At 39.8% G+C, this 18,929-nt stretch overlaps 1 protein-coding gene across 1 annotated transcript; it reads right to left on the bottom strand.

The window, feature by feature from the left end:
* Nucleotides 1–1,481: 1,481 nt before the first annotated feature.
* LOC124664649 lies at nucleotides 1,482–2,583 on the bottom strand. Its single transcript, XM_047202118.1, has 2 exons — nucleotides 1,942–2,583; nucleotides 1,482–1,853 (listed from the first exon to the last, which is right to left on the bottom strand). The coding sequence occupies exons 1-2, from the start codon at nucleotides 2,581–2,583 to the stop codon at nucleotides 1,743–1,745; spliced, it is 753 nt and encodes a 250-aa protein (XP_047058074.1). The 3' UTR covers nucleotides 1,482–1,742.
* Nucleotides 2,584–18,929: the final 16,346 nt, after the last annotated feature.

Here is an 18,929-nt window from a genome sequence, read left to right as displayed (position 1 = left end):
CACTTGTTGGTGCAGTGGGAGGGCCTGTCCGAGGAGGAGGCAACTTGGGAGCCTCGCGAGGAGTTCCAGCAGCATTACCCAGACTACCAGCTCGAGGACGAGCTGTTTGCGCAGGCGGGGAGAGATGTTATGACCGGCCTGGTCTACCGCCGGAGGGGGCCCATTGGCCCAACCGGCCAAGCTTAGTTAGGGGCTTAGCCCAGTTAGCAGATTAGGGTTTCGCGAGTTCTCTTATATATACAAGTTGTAATAGACTAAATCAATCAAGCAATAATCAGATATCATTATTGCCGACTCCCAGAGGAGTCGGCCTTCTCCCCGTCCGCGCCGCCCAATCCCTAGCCGCCGCCTTCCGCGTGCTCGCTACGACGCCCTGCCGCCGGCGCCGCCTTCCTCCCTCTCGCTCTCAGCACTTCCACCCCTACAATCTACGCCCTCGCCCCGGTAGAACCCTAGTTTCTACCAAAAATGGTGAGCAGGCATCGAGGGGTTGCAAGACGAAAAATGATACATTCAGTTTGTGTATTATCACAGTGAAATTATCTTACTCTTTGATTAAAAGTAAATTCACTACTAAGAAATTACTGATCGTGCATATATATGTCCCCCATCATCAGCTAAAACAAAGCAAGCTGAGTGGTTGACGATGCACACCATGACACCAATTCCATGAAAGAAGCACAGATGGGTCTTGTAAGTTTTTAACACGCCTTTGTTTTTCGTACTTGTTTGATCTATGTATCAATGGTTTATGTGTGCCTAGGCATTGAAACTGAAAGTTTTATACTCTATTGGCAGATTGCAACTACATCGGAACGTCTAAAAAGTCATCCAAAACTATAAAGCATCGTTGCAGACTGTTCCCAATGCGAAGAGTAAGTATTATGGTCTTCGAGTAAAGAGGGTTTTGTATTTTCTTTGTGTATATGTATATTTTTAGATCCTTGGCGAGAACTGCATTGTGCAACATTCAACTCCGATCATATTTAGAGCATGTAACTATTACTCACATGCTAGCTTGATATATTTGTTATGTTATTGTTTCATATTCAATATATATTTGCCACAAAGGGCTACGATTTAGGCTTGTCTTTGGATATTTATAAATATCAAAGTGTTGTTTAGACTAATCAGAAAAGTAGTATTTCTTCAGTTGTTTTTGCAGCACCCACATTTTGTGATACAATAATACATCCAAAAGAATCAATTGTTGAGTTGACAATTATAAAGGCATAGAACATATGTGTGGGACTTACCGCAGAAGAGTAATAAGAAGACCTAGAACTTGGAACCACACAAATGCATAAAAATAATGTATTGTTATTGCATTCGGTATTGCCATGTAGTAAATTATCATATCCCTGATTTGTTTTGAATTTTATGATTTATATATTTACATTGAGAAATTAAATTTGAGCAACCATAGCAACGCACGAGCATTTGCCCTAGTTGTCAGTAAAAATGCAGAGATCCTGCCCCCGTTTAGGAAAACAAATGTAACACATAATTTTATTTGCAGTGCGTGAACGTGAACGATGAACCTCTAGACACCAAAATAATCAACGGCATGATCTTGATTCGTCACGGAGAAGCAAAGATGCCTTCTAATCACTTTATCAGTTATGACGACTCAGTGCCTAAAGTACCAACAACCCATGGGAAATCAAGATCATGCTAGCACTATCAGAAAATTTGTGGACTCGTATATGAATAACTAGCCAAGCTAGCACTGGCAGTCATTTCTAAATGACTTCTTCAGCAGGTTCCCTCTTGCAGCGAGAATTCTTTTTTGGCAGGAAAACATCCGTCAGGACAGTCTTGGACTTGAGGGAAGCAGCGAGTATCGCCAACGCCTACATCCCAACACCCAGGAGAATTCAGCAAGGCAACTACCTAGTAAAAATTCAAAGACTTGAACGGAACCAGAAAACACCACTGTACCTCTTCCTTGCCGATCTTGACAGTCTTCTCCTCCAGCGCGCTGATGTTCATGACGCCGCACTGCGAGAGCAGAGTGATGCCGGATAGCAGGTTAGACGCCGGAGTCACCGAGAGGTCGTCCTTGACAGCGTATGTCGTGGGCGACGCCGCAACCACCTTGGGACCGTTGGTTGCGGCGTCGGGGGCCATTGTCGTAGGCTTGTCCATTGGTTTTTGGCAGACGAGGCAGGCTGTGCCTTTGGTGGCCGAGAAGTATCCGCAGCTGGCGCGTCGATTGTTGCAATTATCAAAATAAAAAGTCGGGCCTGGGAAGTTATTCGGACATTCACATGTGAAGACGTTGGTGTTGCTGAGGTGGGAGCCCAGCAGCTGCTGCAGGCGGGAGAGTGTGGCGGGGGCGACGGCGGGACTCAGACGCAGCACATTGCTCTTGTAGTTCGCGTCCAGCTGCTCCATGCTCCCAAGCACGTTGCCGATGCTGCCGACCATGCTCTCCTTCGTTAGAAGGCTGGCGACGGTGCCCAGCGGCAGGGAGAGGAGGCAGGAGAGGAACTCCACGACGTCGCTGCCAGCCTCAGCGAAGCAGAGTTTATCTGTCTTTGTGTCGATCACAAGCTTGATCGATAGCTCCTTGGTCGCCATGCTATCCTATCCTGTTATAGTTCAGATCAAAACATCTCAATTATTTTTCATGAACAACACCAACTGTAAACCACAAGTTAGGTGCAAACGACTCAGCCTGTATCACTAAATAACATTTTGCAGTACACCATTTGATCGAAAGCTTATATTCCAAATGTTAATTGTATGGCTTTAGGTTCCGAGTTCAGAGATACAGTAGAAATAGTTGAGATCGACCTGATCAAATTTACATTTTTTTTGTTATTGATTCTGATTTAAAGCTTTGAATGCCCTAACTGACCAAAAAAAATCAGAAATTGCGAGGCAACAAATTTATCATTTTTAGAAAGAGCAAGACAACCTTATAAATCTAATTCTATGTTCATTAGGAGCTCGGAGCATCCTTGGATCAGGTTTACATGCCATCTCTAACACTACACTGGGAATAATTCGGTGGCCTAGCTAGCTACCTAGGCTAAGACAAACTCCTTCAGTCATAGACATGCCTAAAACTGTAAAACACCATTTAGCAATTTCTAATAATTTCTTCCTTTTTGTCAACTAGTAGTTGGAATATACAATAGGAAAATGCGATAGAAAGGTACAGCAGAAGGTTCAAGTAATACAAAATGTGCAGTAGAGATACAGCAGAAACCAAGAGGGTTTCAAAAATCACAATACAAGCAGTAATAAATAAATAAATAAATGTAATAGACACTACAAAAACACAATTTAAAGTTACAGTGAATTTAATAAAGAAAAAGTCACCAAAACATATCAATCGGGGTTTAGGTTTCAATACCCTGTCAACACAAATACAATGGTCAAAATATTTATACAAAACATATATGTGGAAACAAAAACTAAATATATAAATATTTTATCCAACCTCTAGAGGTTAGCATGCACCTGCGCCTATGAGCAAACACGAAATTCTATTACTAGCTACCGGGCATATGTCATTTTTCTTTTGTTCTTTTAGCATGCACACATATTTTTCTGAACAGAGCATACCTGCTGCACATTTCATGGTATTCCCTATTTGCACAATTTGATCGAAAATTTATACTGTATTTCATCTTACTTATAAGGCTTTATGTTACAGTAGAAATGGTTTGACCTGATCAAGCTTTACTCCATCCATAAATAAGTGACTCAACTTTGTCTTAGTACAGATGTATCTAGATGCATTTTAGTTATAGATTCCTCCATATCTAAAAAATTTGAGTCACTTTAGGATGGAGGGAGTGCAATGTTTTGTTAGTGATCCTGAATTAAGCTTTCCATGACCTTGCCAACAAAAAAAAATCAGAAACTGCGAGGCCACAAATTAAACATTTTATAGAAAGAGCAAGAGTAAAGTTACAACTTTATAAATCTACCACTATGTTCATTAGAAGCTCGGAGCAACCTTGGATCAGGTTTTGATGCCATCTCTAACAGTAACACTACATTGGGAATAATTCGTGGGACTAGCTACCTAGCATAAGGACAAACTCCTTCAGTTACAGGCATGCCAAAAACTATAAAACACCCTCTAGTAATTTTGTTTTTCAACTAGTAGTTGGAGTATACAATAGGACAATATCATAAATAAATGCACCAGAAAGATGAAGTAAAAAAAAGATGTGTGTGGTACAAAGATACAACACAGAAATTAACTAAGAGGCTTAAAAAACACAATACAAAGTAGTGTAAAAAATTGAAGTCCAGCTAGAAAAATGCAGAACATGTAGTGCCAATAAACAATGTACAAACTAATGTAAATATACAATACAGGAATGCAGCTCTAGAAGTTAGCACGCACCTGCATGTATGAGCAAAGGCAAGTTATATTATGTACTAGTGACTGAGCATATGCCATCTTTCTTTGTTCTGTAAGCGCACATGCATATTTTTTTCCCAAGAGAACAGACCTATTGCAGATTTCATGGTATTCCGTATTTGCACAATTTTTCTATTTTAATACAAGTTTAAAAACAAGGACTCTACAAATTCACGCGACAAAATTTGTGCAAAACTCTGTATTTCTATCTCATAGTTCACAAATCCCCAATTGCCCCTCGCTGATGGCTGATGACGACTAGAATTACTGAAAAGCAGGAACACACATGCGAATCGCCAACTGAACAGGCGGGGACATCATCAAAATCATGGATGAGATGAGACATTAGAAACGGGGTTAGGGCTAGTCGTCGTGAGTACAACGAAGCAAAACGTTGCAAAAAAACGGTATAAGGAGACGGAGGTGTCCCAGAGAACGGTGGCTAGGGAGGAAGCCGCTCACAGTAGTGGCGCCTTTGACGCTCGCCGATGCTGCCTGGCGCCTGCCGGCGAGGAGAAGGCGACCAGGAGTCCAAGACGACGCGGATTTTTTTTAGCAGGTCAACAGGTAGATATGGACTCATGCGTTAAGTCTGGGCCTGTTCGGCTATATATATGGAACTTCCCTACTATAGGGCCATACAGTTTGACCCGAATTTTGCTGGACCGTTAGCAGGCCCCTGCTATTGACGTTTTGCAATAGATTTTCCCTGTCTCAAAGTTGAGGTGAAAAGTTAGCTGAAGAAAAGGTAGAGGTGTTACACCAAAAAAAAAAGGTAGAGGTGAAAATGGAACTGGACGGATAGACTATCTATTTGATCCATGTGGTGCTTGTAAAAAACGGATCTAGCAGCAACTTACGTCCTACCCTTACCAAGCTAATTCCAGTACGTGCTTACCTCCTACTCTAGATCAAATCTAACCAAAGATGTCTCAACTAATTTGGAATGGAGGTAGTAGTTATGTCAGGCTTCCATACATATCCACTTTCATTGCTTGCATGTGTACTAACAGCAACCTACATTTTTTTCACAATTTTCTTACATTACGGATAATGTGGTTTTCTTGTGTGTGATCTGAGAATAAAAAAACAGTGGCTGCGCAACTGACAACCAAGCCCTACATCGTCTCTTATTGGAGTCCAACAAGTCGGTGTTGTAAAGATTCGATATCAAATGCTAGGAATAGACTTGTGATCAACTAACACTTCCATATTTACCGTGACGGTGACATATGTATTCTTGTCGTGTTTCATCAACGCCATCGAATCTATCAAATGGTTGTCATGGAACAAGTCCGAACATGAGCATAAACAGACGAAGGTGTGCCAACCGACCAAGAGTCTCATATCGATCTACTACACTAAGTATAAAAAGCACTGGCTTGCCAACACAACTAATCAGGGGCGGAGCTAGAGGGAATGTTTCCTTGATGTATTGGTGGAACATAGCGTTTTTGTTTTTAGATTTGCATCCTTGCGATTTGGAACTATGGCCTCAATGATGCACTTATCTTGCCCTAACCTAATGCATACCCCTTATTAACTTCATAAGAACTGCTAATATTTTTTCTTTGACCCTTATGCCTTTGCATCAGGTTCAACCTACAGAGCTCCGCCCTGCCAACAATAAGGAGGGAAGAACATGAAAACATGCAGACATTAAATAATTCAATAATATTTCTGCTATAATTCAATAATATAGTTATATTTTAATAAATGATATGTTATAAATATTGCTGCTATTAGCTGAAAAATGATTAAATGAGTGTGTGCTTGTGTATAAGGAGAGTGTTGTCACTCTTCCACTTTATTTCTACATTACATATTGTAAAAGCATGGATACTCATGTGATTAGAGAACGAACATTATATGGCGGACATGCCTCGATGTTTTGGTGGACGTTCGCTTGCATCTCTACCTGGTAGCAAAGATGTCCATAAGTTACTATACATGCACACAATGCGGTCATGGTACGTAGCTCCAGGCACTTGATCTCAGTGGTTGCGGCTATGGCTGATCCATTGAAGACATCATTTTCTTGCCCGTACCTGTTAGAATGTCACTTTCTCCAACATTCCATAATCACGTTGCATACACTTTATGCATTTTAATAGTCGGTTCCAAACTTCTAATCGATAATAGTAAAGATGTCTTTACTATTAAAGGCACTATGACACCGGGACACCGTGGATTTTTAGGGAAACTTTGGTTGAAACAATTTTTTAAACTGCCTCCGAGAATACGTTTTAGGGGCACTTTTTTACTTAGTGACTCGGAAACTACATTTATAGACATTTTTTACATGGTACCTCTAGGAATAGCATTGGAGTCACTCGGGAGGGTTGCTCATCCCACCTCCCCATGATTCCATCTCTCTACAAAAAACAAGACAAGATAAATGAAAGAACATCCTGTGTTAGATTAGTAGGGAAGAAACCAAAAAAAAAACATTGTAGTTTGTTTTCTATTAAGAACATCTTGTCTTAGTATTGGTCCCATCGCCATATCCGTCTATAAAATTCATATGATGTTTAGTTGTATTGTCTTTTTATTTTAGGTTTTACCTCTAGGCTACCATGGATGTTCGATGGTTCCCGTCTATAAAATTCATATGATGTTTAGTTGTATTGTCTTTTTATTTTAGGTTTTACCTCTAGGCTACCATGGATGTTCGATGGTTGTTTGTATTTCAGTTATGCAGGCCAAGTGTTATGTCTAAATCTTTAACCAATGAAGCACTTCTTTTTTTTTAGATTCTCAGGGAGACATCCTCCCCGGTTCCATTTCATGCAAAATGAAACCAAAGTCTTCAGGTTACAGAGAAAAATAAAACGCACCCAGGAACGCTACTGCTTAAACCTAAGCAGGAGACAAGTTTGAAACACACAGACATCAACTCCCTCCAGGAGCAGCCGAACCAACTTACAGCTCAGCGCAGACAAAAGCACAACCACAAAAGCTACCATCGTCCTCCTAACATCACAACAAAAGCTCAGCAACAGCAAAAGCATGCCTCGGCGATTTTCACAGCACCACATGCACCGAAGCTTCTTCCTCTGGATGCTCCTTCAGGAATTCCAGCGAGGCTCTGCCTCCATGTGACAGCTTGGAAGCAGGAGCCCAGGAAGTAATCCAGTCGAAGGAAGAACACTTCAGGTTTGTGCAAGCCTCAGTGGAGCCTTGATTTTTCTCACCAAGAGTTCCATGAACAGATCCACTTCCTTCCACACCTGATCCTTGAAAGGAACTTTCCAATTCCTTAGGTAAGACAGGATCACACTCCACACCTGCTTTAAATTCAACCAAGTAAGTCTATTGAACACTAAGCTATTCCTAGAACTAGATGATACCCCGCGGCGTTGCCGCGGAAACTCTTGCTAAAATTGTTGTTTTCACTATAAACTCATTATCGGAAAAGAATTAGAGAAATAAGAAAATATATATCCATGTGTTTTCTAATTTAAATTTTAATAGTTTTATGGCTTAGCCCTATCCCTTTTGAAGTGAGCGGATAAATTGTAAAATTAAGTTAGTGGTGGTGATTGCACATAAATAGCGATTCGTTTGGTTTGCACCCTGTTATGTACTTGATTATTGAAACTGCTTGAAATAAAGTGAATCATAAGTTCTGCATGAAAACCTTAATAATTAAAATAAATACATAGAAAGAAATAACGGCTGAGGATGTGCAGCACACATGTATCCATAAAGTGAATAACACAGAGGATGCCGCCATAGTGAATTGATGGAGTTGTACCCAAATAATTTTATCCAGCAAATCTGCAAGAACATAAATATTCCCGTTTCAACTCTAAAATGGAGTTTTTGCCACTGAAATGGAGATTAACGATAAAAGAAGAAAAGCTTACACGTGGTGCAGGCCGTGGAAGCAAAATGTGTCTCACGTTGTCTTTCCTGCACAACATTGCAACATAGATTTCTCGCAGAGTTGAGCCCTATAGAAAACTAATCCTACAAAATACATAAAACACCATGTAATATATAACCTGTCAACGAAGCTTGAGTAAGAAAGTTTGTAAACCATGGCAACCACAATAAGAAAAAATAACAATATATTGAAAAATATAAATTCCATGGTAAGTGGTGGGTATTACTTACAACATTGTGACTTTTTTTGTCCAGCTGTGAAAAAATGTAATCGAATGAGAAGCAGCAGCTTACGTCTTAGACTACTGAAGTGATGCAGCCTACCATAAGTGGGGAAAGATTTGAGGGAGATAAATTTGTACATGCAAAAAAAAAATGTTTGCATATATCACATGGATGAAAGACGCAACCTACAAGAAATGAAAAGGAAGAATAGTCATCAATCAATTTCAAAAATAATAATCAGCTACCCGATTTATATATTTGTCAAGAATAGACTAGTGGTGTGTCATGGGGAAAAGTGATGAGTACGTATGCCCTATTTGATTAACATGTTTGTTGTGACTGCAAGGCCCAGGAGAATAAAACTGGTTATTACTCAAAAGATAATGGCAAACATTAGGAAAGAAAACTAACCTGAAGGAAACTACGTACTGTAGTAGCTAGACATGAACATAGTAAAACTTGAGGCGTACAGTGGCAGCCAAACTTCATTTCAGAAAAATAATCCAGTCCATGTCTATGGACGAAGACGCAAACTCCTCCGTTTACAGCAGCAGAGGGAGCAGAGTGGAAAAGCATTAGCTTGAGTCGCATGGTAAGATGACTCAATCGCTAGCTTGCTGGAGAGCAAGATGGAACACATGCATATGCTAAGTGAGGGGTCAAGCAGATGTTAGATTTATCAATCGCTAGCTTTGCTCGGAGGATGGAATAAGGAATAGAAGTTCAATCGGAACAGTTGCCTTGCCATGGTGGTGTGAGTATTGATTAGAAATTGAAGAGGATCAATGCATGTGTCGGTTACCAATGTGGTGGTGTGACGAATTGATTAACGGAATTGATAAATCTCAGTCAACTGAGATTTCGTTATGTCTCAGTCGACGAGATTATCCACCCGATGGATCAATATATCTGTGGTTATCGCTGATGCGTCCGCTGCGCACAAGCCATCCTGGGCCTTTTCTTGTTTCAGAGAACTGTATTGGGCTATGTAGGATTTCTGTCTAGGTTGTGGGCATGCGGCCCTTTTTTATTTTTCTATTTTCTGTTCTTTCATATTTCTTCACTGTGGCTCCAAACAACAAGACCCCTAGTCTAGCTTTTTTGCTGAAAATCAGTTCTCTCGTGTAAACTTCAAGAGAAGTTCTCCGGTGAATTTTTTTTGTCTATCACAAAGGCAATTTAGCAATCTTTTGTTATGCTAGTGTTCCTTTTTAGTTATTTTTTCTTTTGCATTCTTTCTTTTTCTCTTATTCTTATTTTCATTATATTTTATTTTAAATTTTATGTTTCTCATTTTTTCTTATAGAGATTTATTTAGATGCACTTTTCTAAAAATGCACAACTATTTAATAAAAAATGCAACCTACGTTCTATATATATTTTCTAACTTTTTTGCCTTGTTAGGCTGCACTTTCCGCCAATGAAACTTACAATTTTTAAAAAAATATGGAACTACCTCACCTAAAAAATCTGAAACATCGGTATTGTACCTAACATACTTTTACATATTACATATTGTATACTTATTTACAGGTTGCAGTTTTTGCCATCCCAAATTAGTTTGAAGCTTTTAGAAATGTAAAACTTCTCGCCGAGAGAAGTGCAACCATAGTAATATATGCATTATTATTATTAAATAATCATGCTTATTTATATATGCTACACATTTTCTCGTGCCATAGCTTAGCTTTCTTAATAATCGTGCAACTAGCACCTTGGTTTTTCCAATGAGTTGCGCTTTTCTCAAGAAATTGTATCTCTTATCGTCGTTTTTTGTTTCGAAATGCACTTTTCTCAAGGAATGTACAGCTAGCAATATTTTTCCAAATTGAGTTGCACTTTTCTCAAGAAATGTGCATCTCTAAATAGTTTTCCGTTACTAGCTGCACGTTTTGAAAAAAATGTGATACTCATTTTGATCGGTTCTCAAGAAATGTGCAGCTCCAACCTTTTTTCATTACCAACCGGTTTTAGAAATGAGTTGCGCTTTTCTCAACAAATTGGTACCTCCAACTAGTTTTTGTTATGAGCTGCATTTTTCCCATGACACATGCAACTAGGAATTACTAAACGAGCTCAAGATATTGGCAACTCCAACCGGTTTTTCCTTTACGACTTGCACTTTTCGTAAAAAAATGTGCTACTAGAAATCAATCAAAATGAGTTACACTTTTCTCAAGAAACGTGTAACTTAGATTTTTTATCCGTCACCAGTTGTACTTTTCTCAAGAAATGTACGACTCCAACCGGTTTTCCAAACAAGTCCGATTAGTTTTTCCTTACGACTTGCACTTTTTTTCAAGAAATGTGCAACTAGAACCTGGTCGAAGTGAGTTGGTCTTTTCTCAAGAAATTTGCAACTAGTATTGGTTTTCTATTACTAGTTGCAGTTTTTCAAGAAATGTGCAACTTTGATCGGTTTTTTAAACCAGTTGCATTGTTCTTAAGAAATGCTAAACTCCGACCAGGTTTCCCTTAGGAGTTGCATTTTTCTCAAGAAATGCGCAACTCCGACCAGGTTTTCCTTAGGAGTTGCATTTTCTCAAGAAATGCGCAACTAGAACCTGATCAAAATGAATTGTCTTTTTCTCAAGAAACGTGCAACTCCGACTGATTTTTCGTTACTAGTTGCACTTTTCCCAAAAAATGTGCAACTCTGACCGGTTTTCCAAATGAGTTACACTTTTCTCAAGAAATGTGCAACTGGCACCTGACCAAAATGAGTTGCTCTTTTCTCAAGAAACGTGCAACTCCGATTGTTTTTTCTGTTATTAGTTGCACTTTTCTCCAGAAATGAGCAACTCTTACCGGTTTCCCAAATGATTGAGTTGCACTTTTCTCGAGAAATGCGTAACTCCGACTGTTTTCCATTACGAGTTGTAGTTTTCACAAAAAAGGTGCAACTAGCAACCAAAAGAGGTGCATTTTCATCTTACATAGTTGTACCGATTTAAATGAATGTGCAACCACCTTATCGCACAAACACATGTCTCATATGTAATTTTCACATCACTTTTTTTTTGTCTTGTTATATGTAGGTTGAACATTTGTTATACCATATTTGCATTTTATTTGAAATGTACACCTACTCTCGTTTGATAAGTGCAACCGGTTTGATATATTGACCGCACAAATAGGTAACAGATTTTGAGGTGTAACTAAAGTGCTTGTAACCCAAAAAAATTGTTCATAAAAAGACATAGCTGGTCTATTGTTGTCCAATGCATGTCATGCCCTGTCCGTGTTATGAGTTCTTACCAGATTCCTTTTTAGGTAAGTGAGTTAGCATAGTTGACAGTAGTACTCCTTTAAAAAATGGTAAATGAGTTAGTACATGTAATTTACAACTAGGACCAACGGGCTGGGTTTAATTTTATTTCCATTTTATTTTGAGGGAAGCTTAGTTTTTCTTTTTGAGGGTGGAGGGAAGCTTAGTCTGGGACATATATGTTCCAATGTACTACCACCTAGACGCAGCCCACAAGTACAAGCCCGCCAAAAATGGGCTGGATTAAAAAGAATGAAAGAAAATAATAGAAAGGAATCGAGAGGTGAGAGGAAGGTGGAAATAGATGAAATCGCATGGTTGTGTTGGTCGACTGAGATCTAACAATATCTCAGTCGACCGTGACCTAGGCACACCCATTGATTAAAACGAAGAAACGGAAACAATGGAGAAAGACAATAATGAAGGAAAAATATTTAGTGGCAACTAAACGGACTTGGATCCCTCCCACACAAAAAGAAGAGAAGTCATGTAATTAAAGTAACGTGGCTCAGGGAGAGTATACGGACATTAAAAGTTGGAGCCAAATTAATTTGTGATAAATACATGATGACATGACAGATTTGCTTAGGTGGCAGGCTAAGATTGCTTAATAGTACATGGCTACATGGGTCATCTACATGATGACGTGGAAGAATTGCTTAGATGGCAGGTTATGATTGCTCAGTGATGCATGATGAGTTGGATACCTTGCATGTGCAGGAAAATGGGATCACCTATTAAGAATAGATAGTAGTGGCAACTAAACGGATTTGGATCCCTCCCACACAAAAAGAAGAGAAGTCATGCAATTAAAGTAACGTGGCTCAGGGAGAGTATACGGACATTAAAAGTTGGAGCCAAATTAATTTCTGATAAATACATGATGACATGACAGATTTGCTTAGGTGGCAGGCTAAGATTGCTTAATAGTACATGGCTACATGGGTCATCTACATGATGACGTGGAAGAATTGCTTAGATGGCAGGTTATGATTGCTCAGTGATGCATGATGAGTTGGATACCTTGCATGTGCAGGAAAATGGGATCACCTATTAAGAATAGATAGATTCCAAATCCCCCAAAGAATAGCAGAGAAAAATGAAATTAAATTGCAGAAATTTCTTATTGCAAAGCCATTTACTAGCAATGTCTAAGTATTCATTTACTTCATATCTAAAGACCTCCTCAACCAGACTCCAGATTTGTTTTGCAACAATACAATCAAAAAAGAGATGATGAACATTTTCAAATTCTTTACAGAAAGAACATTCCATAGGTTTTGGAATGCCTCGCTTTCTCAGATTATCTCTAGTCATGATTTTATTTTGTGACAACAACCAAAGGAAAATCTGTATTCTTGGAGGAATTTTTAGTTCCCAAACAGCAGGTAAGTAGATTGGACTCACTCCCCTAAAATTAACTATAGCATACATATATTTTGAAGAGTAGACCCCATTAGTTTCATAGGACCATATCAGTTGATCCTCATCTTCACTAAGCACTACAGTCTCATCAATTACTAGCACTTCTTGCCATTGGGACATCATGTCATCAGAGAAAGTCCTCCTAAAATCATATCTCAAATTTGCACCATCCCATATATCACTAACAGTTTTAGTTTGCTGATTACACACAAAATAAATGTCCCAAAACTGAGTAGCTAGGTTAGAATTACCAAACCAAATATCTTCCCAAAACCTAACACTCCTACCATTCCCTATTTTCCACTTATACCCAAACCTAACAGCCTCTGCAGCCCCCATTACCCCTTTCCAGAAGGTAGAAGGATGAGCATCATGGCAACAGAGGATGTTTGGATCTCTAGTATTATATTTACTATCAACAACTTTCCTCCACAAGGTTCCTTCCCCTTGTATATACCTCTTAATCCAAGACCCTAGAAGGCATAGATTTAGATCCTGCAAATTTGGAATACCCATGCCACCAAACTCTTTTCTCATACACACAGAGGACCAATTTGCTAGATGAATTTTATTATTTCCCTCCTCATCATTCCACACACAATTAGCCGATTGTGTATTTATCAGTTTTAGAGCCCATTTAGGGAATTTGAAGAAAGAGAGCAAATAAATGGGAATGCTAGCTAATACTGACCTAACTAATTCCCTTTTGGCTGCAGAGAACAGAAGCTTTCCCCTCCAACCTGCTAATCTACTCAAGAGAGAATCAATTAAGGGTTGTAGATCCTCCCTTTTTATTTTGTCATAATGCAAAGGAATCCCTAAGTACTTAATTGGGAAAGATCCCAAAACACACCCAAAAGTTTCCAGGAAAGTATTGCATTCTTCTATCTCAACATTGATAGGAATCAGCTCACTCTTATGATAATTGATACGCATCCCAGAGATTTGTTCAAAGCAAGTTAAAATCCACTTCAGATTAGTTCAATTCTATTGCTCTTTTCTAAGAAAAGTAGAGTATCATCACCATATTGAAGGCACACAACTCCTCCAGGATCAAATTCAGGGCAAAGCCCTCTAACCAGCCCCTCATTGCCTCCTTTGAGGAGAATTTTTGAAAAGACATCCACTACAAAATTAAAAAGACCAGGAGACAAGGGGTCCCCTTGCCTTAAACCGTTGCCAGTAAGGAAAAAATCACTTTCAACCTCATTAATTTTCACACCTACTGATCCACCAGTAGTTAACTGTTTAATCAGCCTAATCCAGAAAGGACTAAAACCTCTAAGATGCAAGACCTCATAAAGGAAATCTAAGTTAACCCTATCATAGGCTTTTTCATAGTCAATTTTAAAGACAAACCCCTCTTTTTTCCTCCTATGCACCTCATGCACAATTTCATGTGCAGTGACAACACTCTCTAAAATATACCTACCTTTAATAAAAGCAGATTGATTATGGGAGATCAGCCTTCCTATTATCTTAGCCAGCCTATTTGTCAAGACTTTACAGAAAATCTTAAAGCTACAGTTCAGTAAACTTATAGGTCTAAACTTCTTCATAGTCCTAGCATCATTTTCTTTTGGTATCAAAGTAATCATAGCAAAGTTTAGCCTAAAAATATCTAGATTATCTTCAAACCAAGCATCAAAAAGATTCATCAGATCTTGAGCAATAACATCCCAATACTTCTGATAAAAGAAGAAAGATAAGCCATCAGGCCCAGGTGCACCATCAGCATAGGAGCCAAAAACAGCCTCTCTTACCTCTTCTAAAGTAAAACGACTACCTAACATATCATTTTCTTCTACAGTCACTTTTTCTTCAGGAAGGAAAAAATTATCTAGCAGCCTAATGTCAGGTCTCTCTTCAGCACCAAATAAATCTTCATAATATTGTTTAGCTATCTCTAACATATCTTTTGTTTCAGTAACAGGACCATCATGCCCATCTAACACAGGAATCATTTTCTTCCTTCTTCTTTGATTAGCTAAAGCATGAAAATAAGCAGTATTCCTATCCCCTTCACACACATCTTTTTCTCTAGAACGTTGTTTAGCTTTTATTTCCTCAATGATCCAAAAGGAACTCAGCTCTTCAAGGATTTGTTTAAATCTTTCCGCCTCCTCATCTAAAATTTCTTGAGTTTCAGCTTTAATATCTAACCTATCATACTCCTCCATAAGGTATTTCTTTTTCTTCCTAATCTCAGCATCTATGTTTGCACTCCACCCTTTAGCAGAGCTCCTAAAGCATCTTACTTTGGCTTGCCAAATATCAAGAGGGTTATTACTAAAAACCTGGATAGACCAAGATTTAATAACCACTTCTTGAAAATCTACTCTAGTACTCCACCATTTCTCAAATTTAAAGCTACTCTTCTTAGGAACTGCACTTTCTCCAGAATCCAAGATTATGGGAGTATGATCACTACCTAATCTAGGTAGAGCTCTTGCATTCCCTAAAGGAAACAGAGCCTCAAAACCAGTATTACAAAAAATCCTATCAATTGTGCTCATAATTCTATTATTCTGGTTATTACTCCATGTAAAAGATCTACCAGCCAGACCAATTTCTACTAGAGCCCACAAATCTATCCATGCATTGAATTTATCAGCCCATTTAAAGTCTATAACTCCATTACTTTTATCACACTAGGATCTGACCAGATTGAAGTCACCTCCAATCATAGCAGGTCCATCCCAACTCAAAAACAGCTCATGTAACTCTGAAATAAAAGCATCTTTACCCTCCTCATAAGGAGAGCCATACACTATGGTAAGTCTAATAACCACACCAGAACTTTTGACCCTAACAACTGTGCTAACAGAAAAAGATTTATTGTCCCAAGAAATTATCTCAAAGACATCACTATTTACCCCAACTAGGATCCCACCAGCTGAACCAACTGCATGACTAAAGTTCCACTCAAAATTTCTATTCCCTAGAATGGTTTTCAGGAAGGACCTAGAGAATTTCTCCTTTTTTGTCTTCTGAAAGCCAATGTAATCAACTTTTAAAGGAATGACAGTATCCTCTAAACACTTCTTCCTACCAGGAGCAGTAATCCCTCTAATGTTAAAAAAGGAGATTAACATTGCACTCTCTTTTTAGGGTGCTTGCCTCGTGATTTCCTAATAACCTCTATCCATTTCTCACCCTCATACTCATAATCATCTACACCCTGCCTATTATAAGTAACAGGAGTTGTCACACACACTTTCTCACTAGAAGCTAAAGGAGATCCATGAGTACTATTCTCCCTAGGGATCTGAAGATCTACTTTCTCATTAGAAGCTAAAGGAGATCCATGAGTACTATTCTCTCAGGGATCTCAAGATCTACTGCTACACTCCTATTAGGAACCACATTACCCACATGATACCTAGACTGAACAACATGATTTTCCTCTTTTTCACTACTAACACCAACAACAGATATATCAACACCTACATTTCTAGCCAGAGACTCAAGATAATCAACATCTAAAGACTGAAAAGCATTAGAATGCATTATACCTTTCATCTTCTTGTTTGGCTCCTCCAGGTTATTCTTCTTCTTGTACTCAATAGATTTCTTTATCACATTCATAGATCTGTCCACCCTGGAGCTCTGTCTTGTAGCCTGAACAGGACCCCAGGCCTTTTTCTTCCTTGTTTTCCTTTGTTGATCAGTGTCCACTACTCCTTCTTTGTCAGACTTCTCAAAGCTAGGAAGAATGTCTTCTGGTAGAGTAAGCTCCATATCACCATCACTCACTTCCATATTGCCCAGATCAATCCCATTTTTGCAAGCTAGACTCTCTTGATCCTCTAAGAGAAAGTTTTGAATTTCTTCACTCACATCCTCACCAATCCTGCTAGGACCACTTCTCCAGATGAATCTGCCCTCCTCATCTACATCACCATTCTTGAGAAGCAAATCATAAACCTCTTCACCACTAACATACTCCTTAACCTCTCCACCATCAGTGACAAGCCTTCTCCCTACAGATCCAGAGCTAGCTGCACCAGGATTCACCACCACAGAGCTTGCAGAAGCATTCCCTGCAGCACTGCCTCTGTCAGTATCCATCCCATCCTGCCTTTCACTATTATGTTCCTCATTTCCCTGCTCATCATTTCCATCAGAAGGAGGAGGAGGTGGTGGGATAGGTGGATCCTCTGCCACCCCTATAGCAGGTTCACCCTCAACCTCAAACAACAACTGATGGAATTTTCCTTGGAAATGGAAAAGCCTGCCAGCAGGAATCCTGGTAGCATCTCTGCACTTTATCTTCACCCTCACAACCTCAGCACAGTCCTTAAACACACTAATCCAATCTATTTCTTTTAGGATGCCACACACATAAACAGCTTGAGCTATCACATTCCACTCACACCATGGGGGTTGTAGGCCATGTATCTTCATCCATGTCACTTGCATAACTGCCACAGGATCTGGATCATCATCCCAGGCCTCAACCTTGACCCACACCCCAAGTTTTGTCAGGCCAAACCTAGGATACCCAATCACCTGGTCCACTGGAAGATGAGGAGGAAACTTAACCAGATATGACCATTGAGTGAGTTCTCTGATCTTCCATGGCCAATTTGTCCTATAAATCCCTGCAAACTCCTTGGCCAACTCAGCTTTAGTTATATTGCCTTCCTCTATCAGCACAAGCCCACAGTTTTTTGTAGTGGTCACAGGGTTTACAACTACCTCAGGGATCTCAATATGGAAAAAACCTAAGCCATGAGCTGCACTCCCTATGTATTTGGCCACTTGAGGAGGTCTTTTGATGACAGGGCAACCTTCAACACCATGATTATTAGCTTTGCAAATGAAACAGAAAGCTTTCTTGTCACATGACTGTTTGAAATGCCCATGCTCTCCACATCCAAGACAAATAGTATCCACATAAGACATCTGGTTGGGAATCACCTGAACTTCACCCCCTCCACCATTCTTCTTCTTCTGCAACTGTTTTGTCATCCCACTCTTTGCTTTAGCTACATTCTCTTCCACATGGCCTTGAGAACTTTGTGGGACCTCTTCATTGCTTGGAGCAATCCATTGGTTGGACTGATATCCAAATTGCCGTGGATTGAATTGGGGATAGGGACCTTGGAAAGCCTAGGGAGGAGGCATACCACCAGGAGCAAACCCATAAGGCTGTGGAGGAAATTGTGGATATGGACCTTGATTCTGTTGAAAGGGTTGTTGTTGCTGCCGAGGATTCTGCTGAAATTGATTGCTGTTGAACTGCTGCCGATTCCAGTTGTCTCCTCTTCCCCCTCCAGATCCTCTTCCTCTGTTTCTTCCTCCACGTCCCCGATCAGCCATGATCACCTCCTCAGACTCGAGATCTATAATCTCGATCTCCTCAACCCCCAGGTAGCATAGGGCTAGTCTCTTTGGTGGTAATGGCGGCGGTGGAGGGGAGCTCCAAACCCTAGGACGCGGAGGGCTTATATATGATGCCACTCTTGGGGGAGGATTGTCCAAATGCTGTGGAATATCCCATAGCTGCCCAAAAAGTGCCTCCAACTCCTTATCCTCCATGTCCGCGACCGTCACATGGCCTCCACCAACTTTTGACCCGGTCCACGATGCCATGGACGAGCTCCTGGAACCCACCGCTGGCTCCTCCACCTTTCCATTCCCGCAAAAACCGAGCACAGCTGCTCCAATCAAATCCCTGTATCTTCTACCTCCTATGTAGACTTGTTCAGCAGCAGAGTGTGTTGACGCAAG

This window comes from Lolium rigidum, chromosome 6 (genome assembly GCF_022539505.1).
Source record: "Lolium rigidum isolate FL_2022 chromosome 6, APGP_CSIRO_Lrig_0.1, whole genome shotgun sequence".
Lineage (NCBI taxonomy): Eukaryota > Viridiplantae > Streptophyta > Magnoliopsida > Poales > Poaceae > Lolium > Lolium rigidum.
This window is presented reverse-complemented; position numbering and strand designations above follow the sequence as displayed.

Coding starts and splice junctions, on each gene's coding strand:
- LOC124664649 (XM_047202118.1), bottom strand. CDS start 2,583: ATGGCGACCAAGGAGCTATCGATCAAGCTTGTGATCGACACAAAGACA. Junction 1,854..1,941: donor TCAAGATCGGCAAGGAAGAG/GTACAGTGGTGT, acceptor GTTGGGATGTAG/GCGTTGGCGATACTCGCTGC.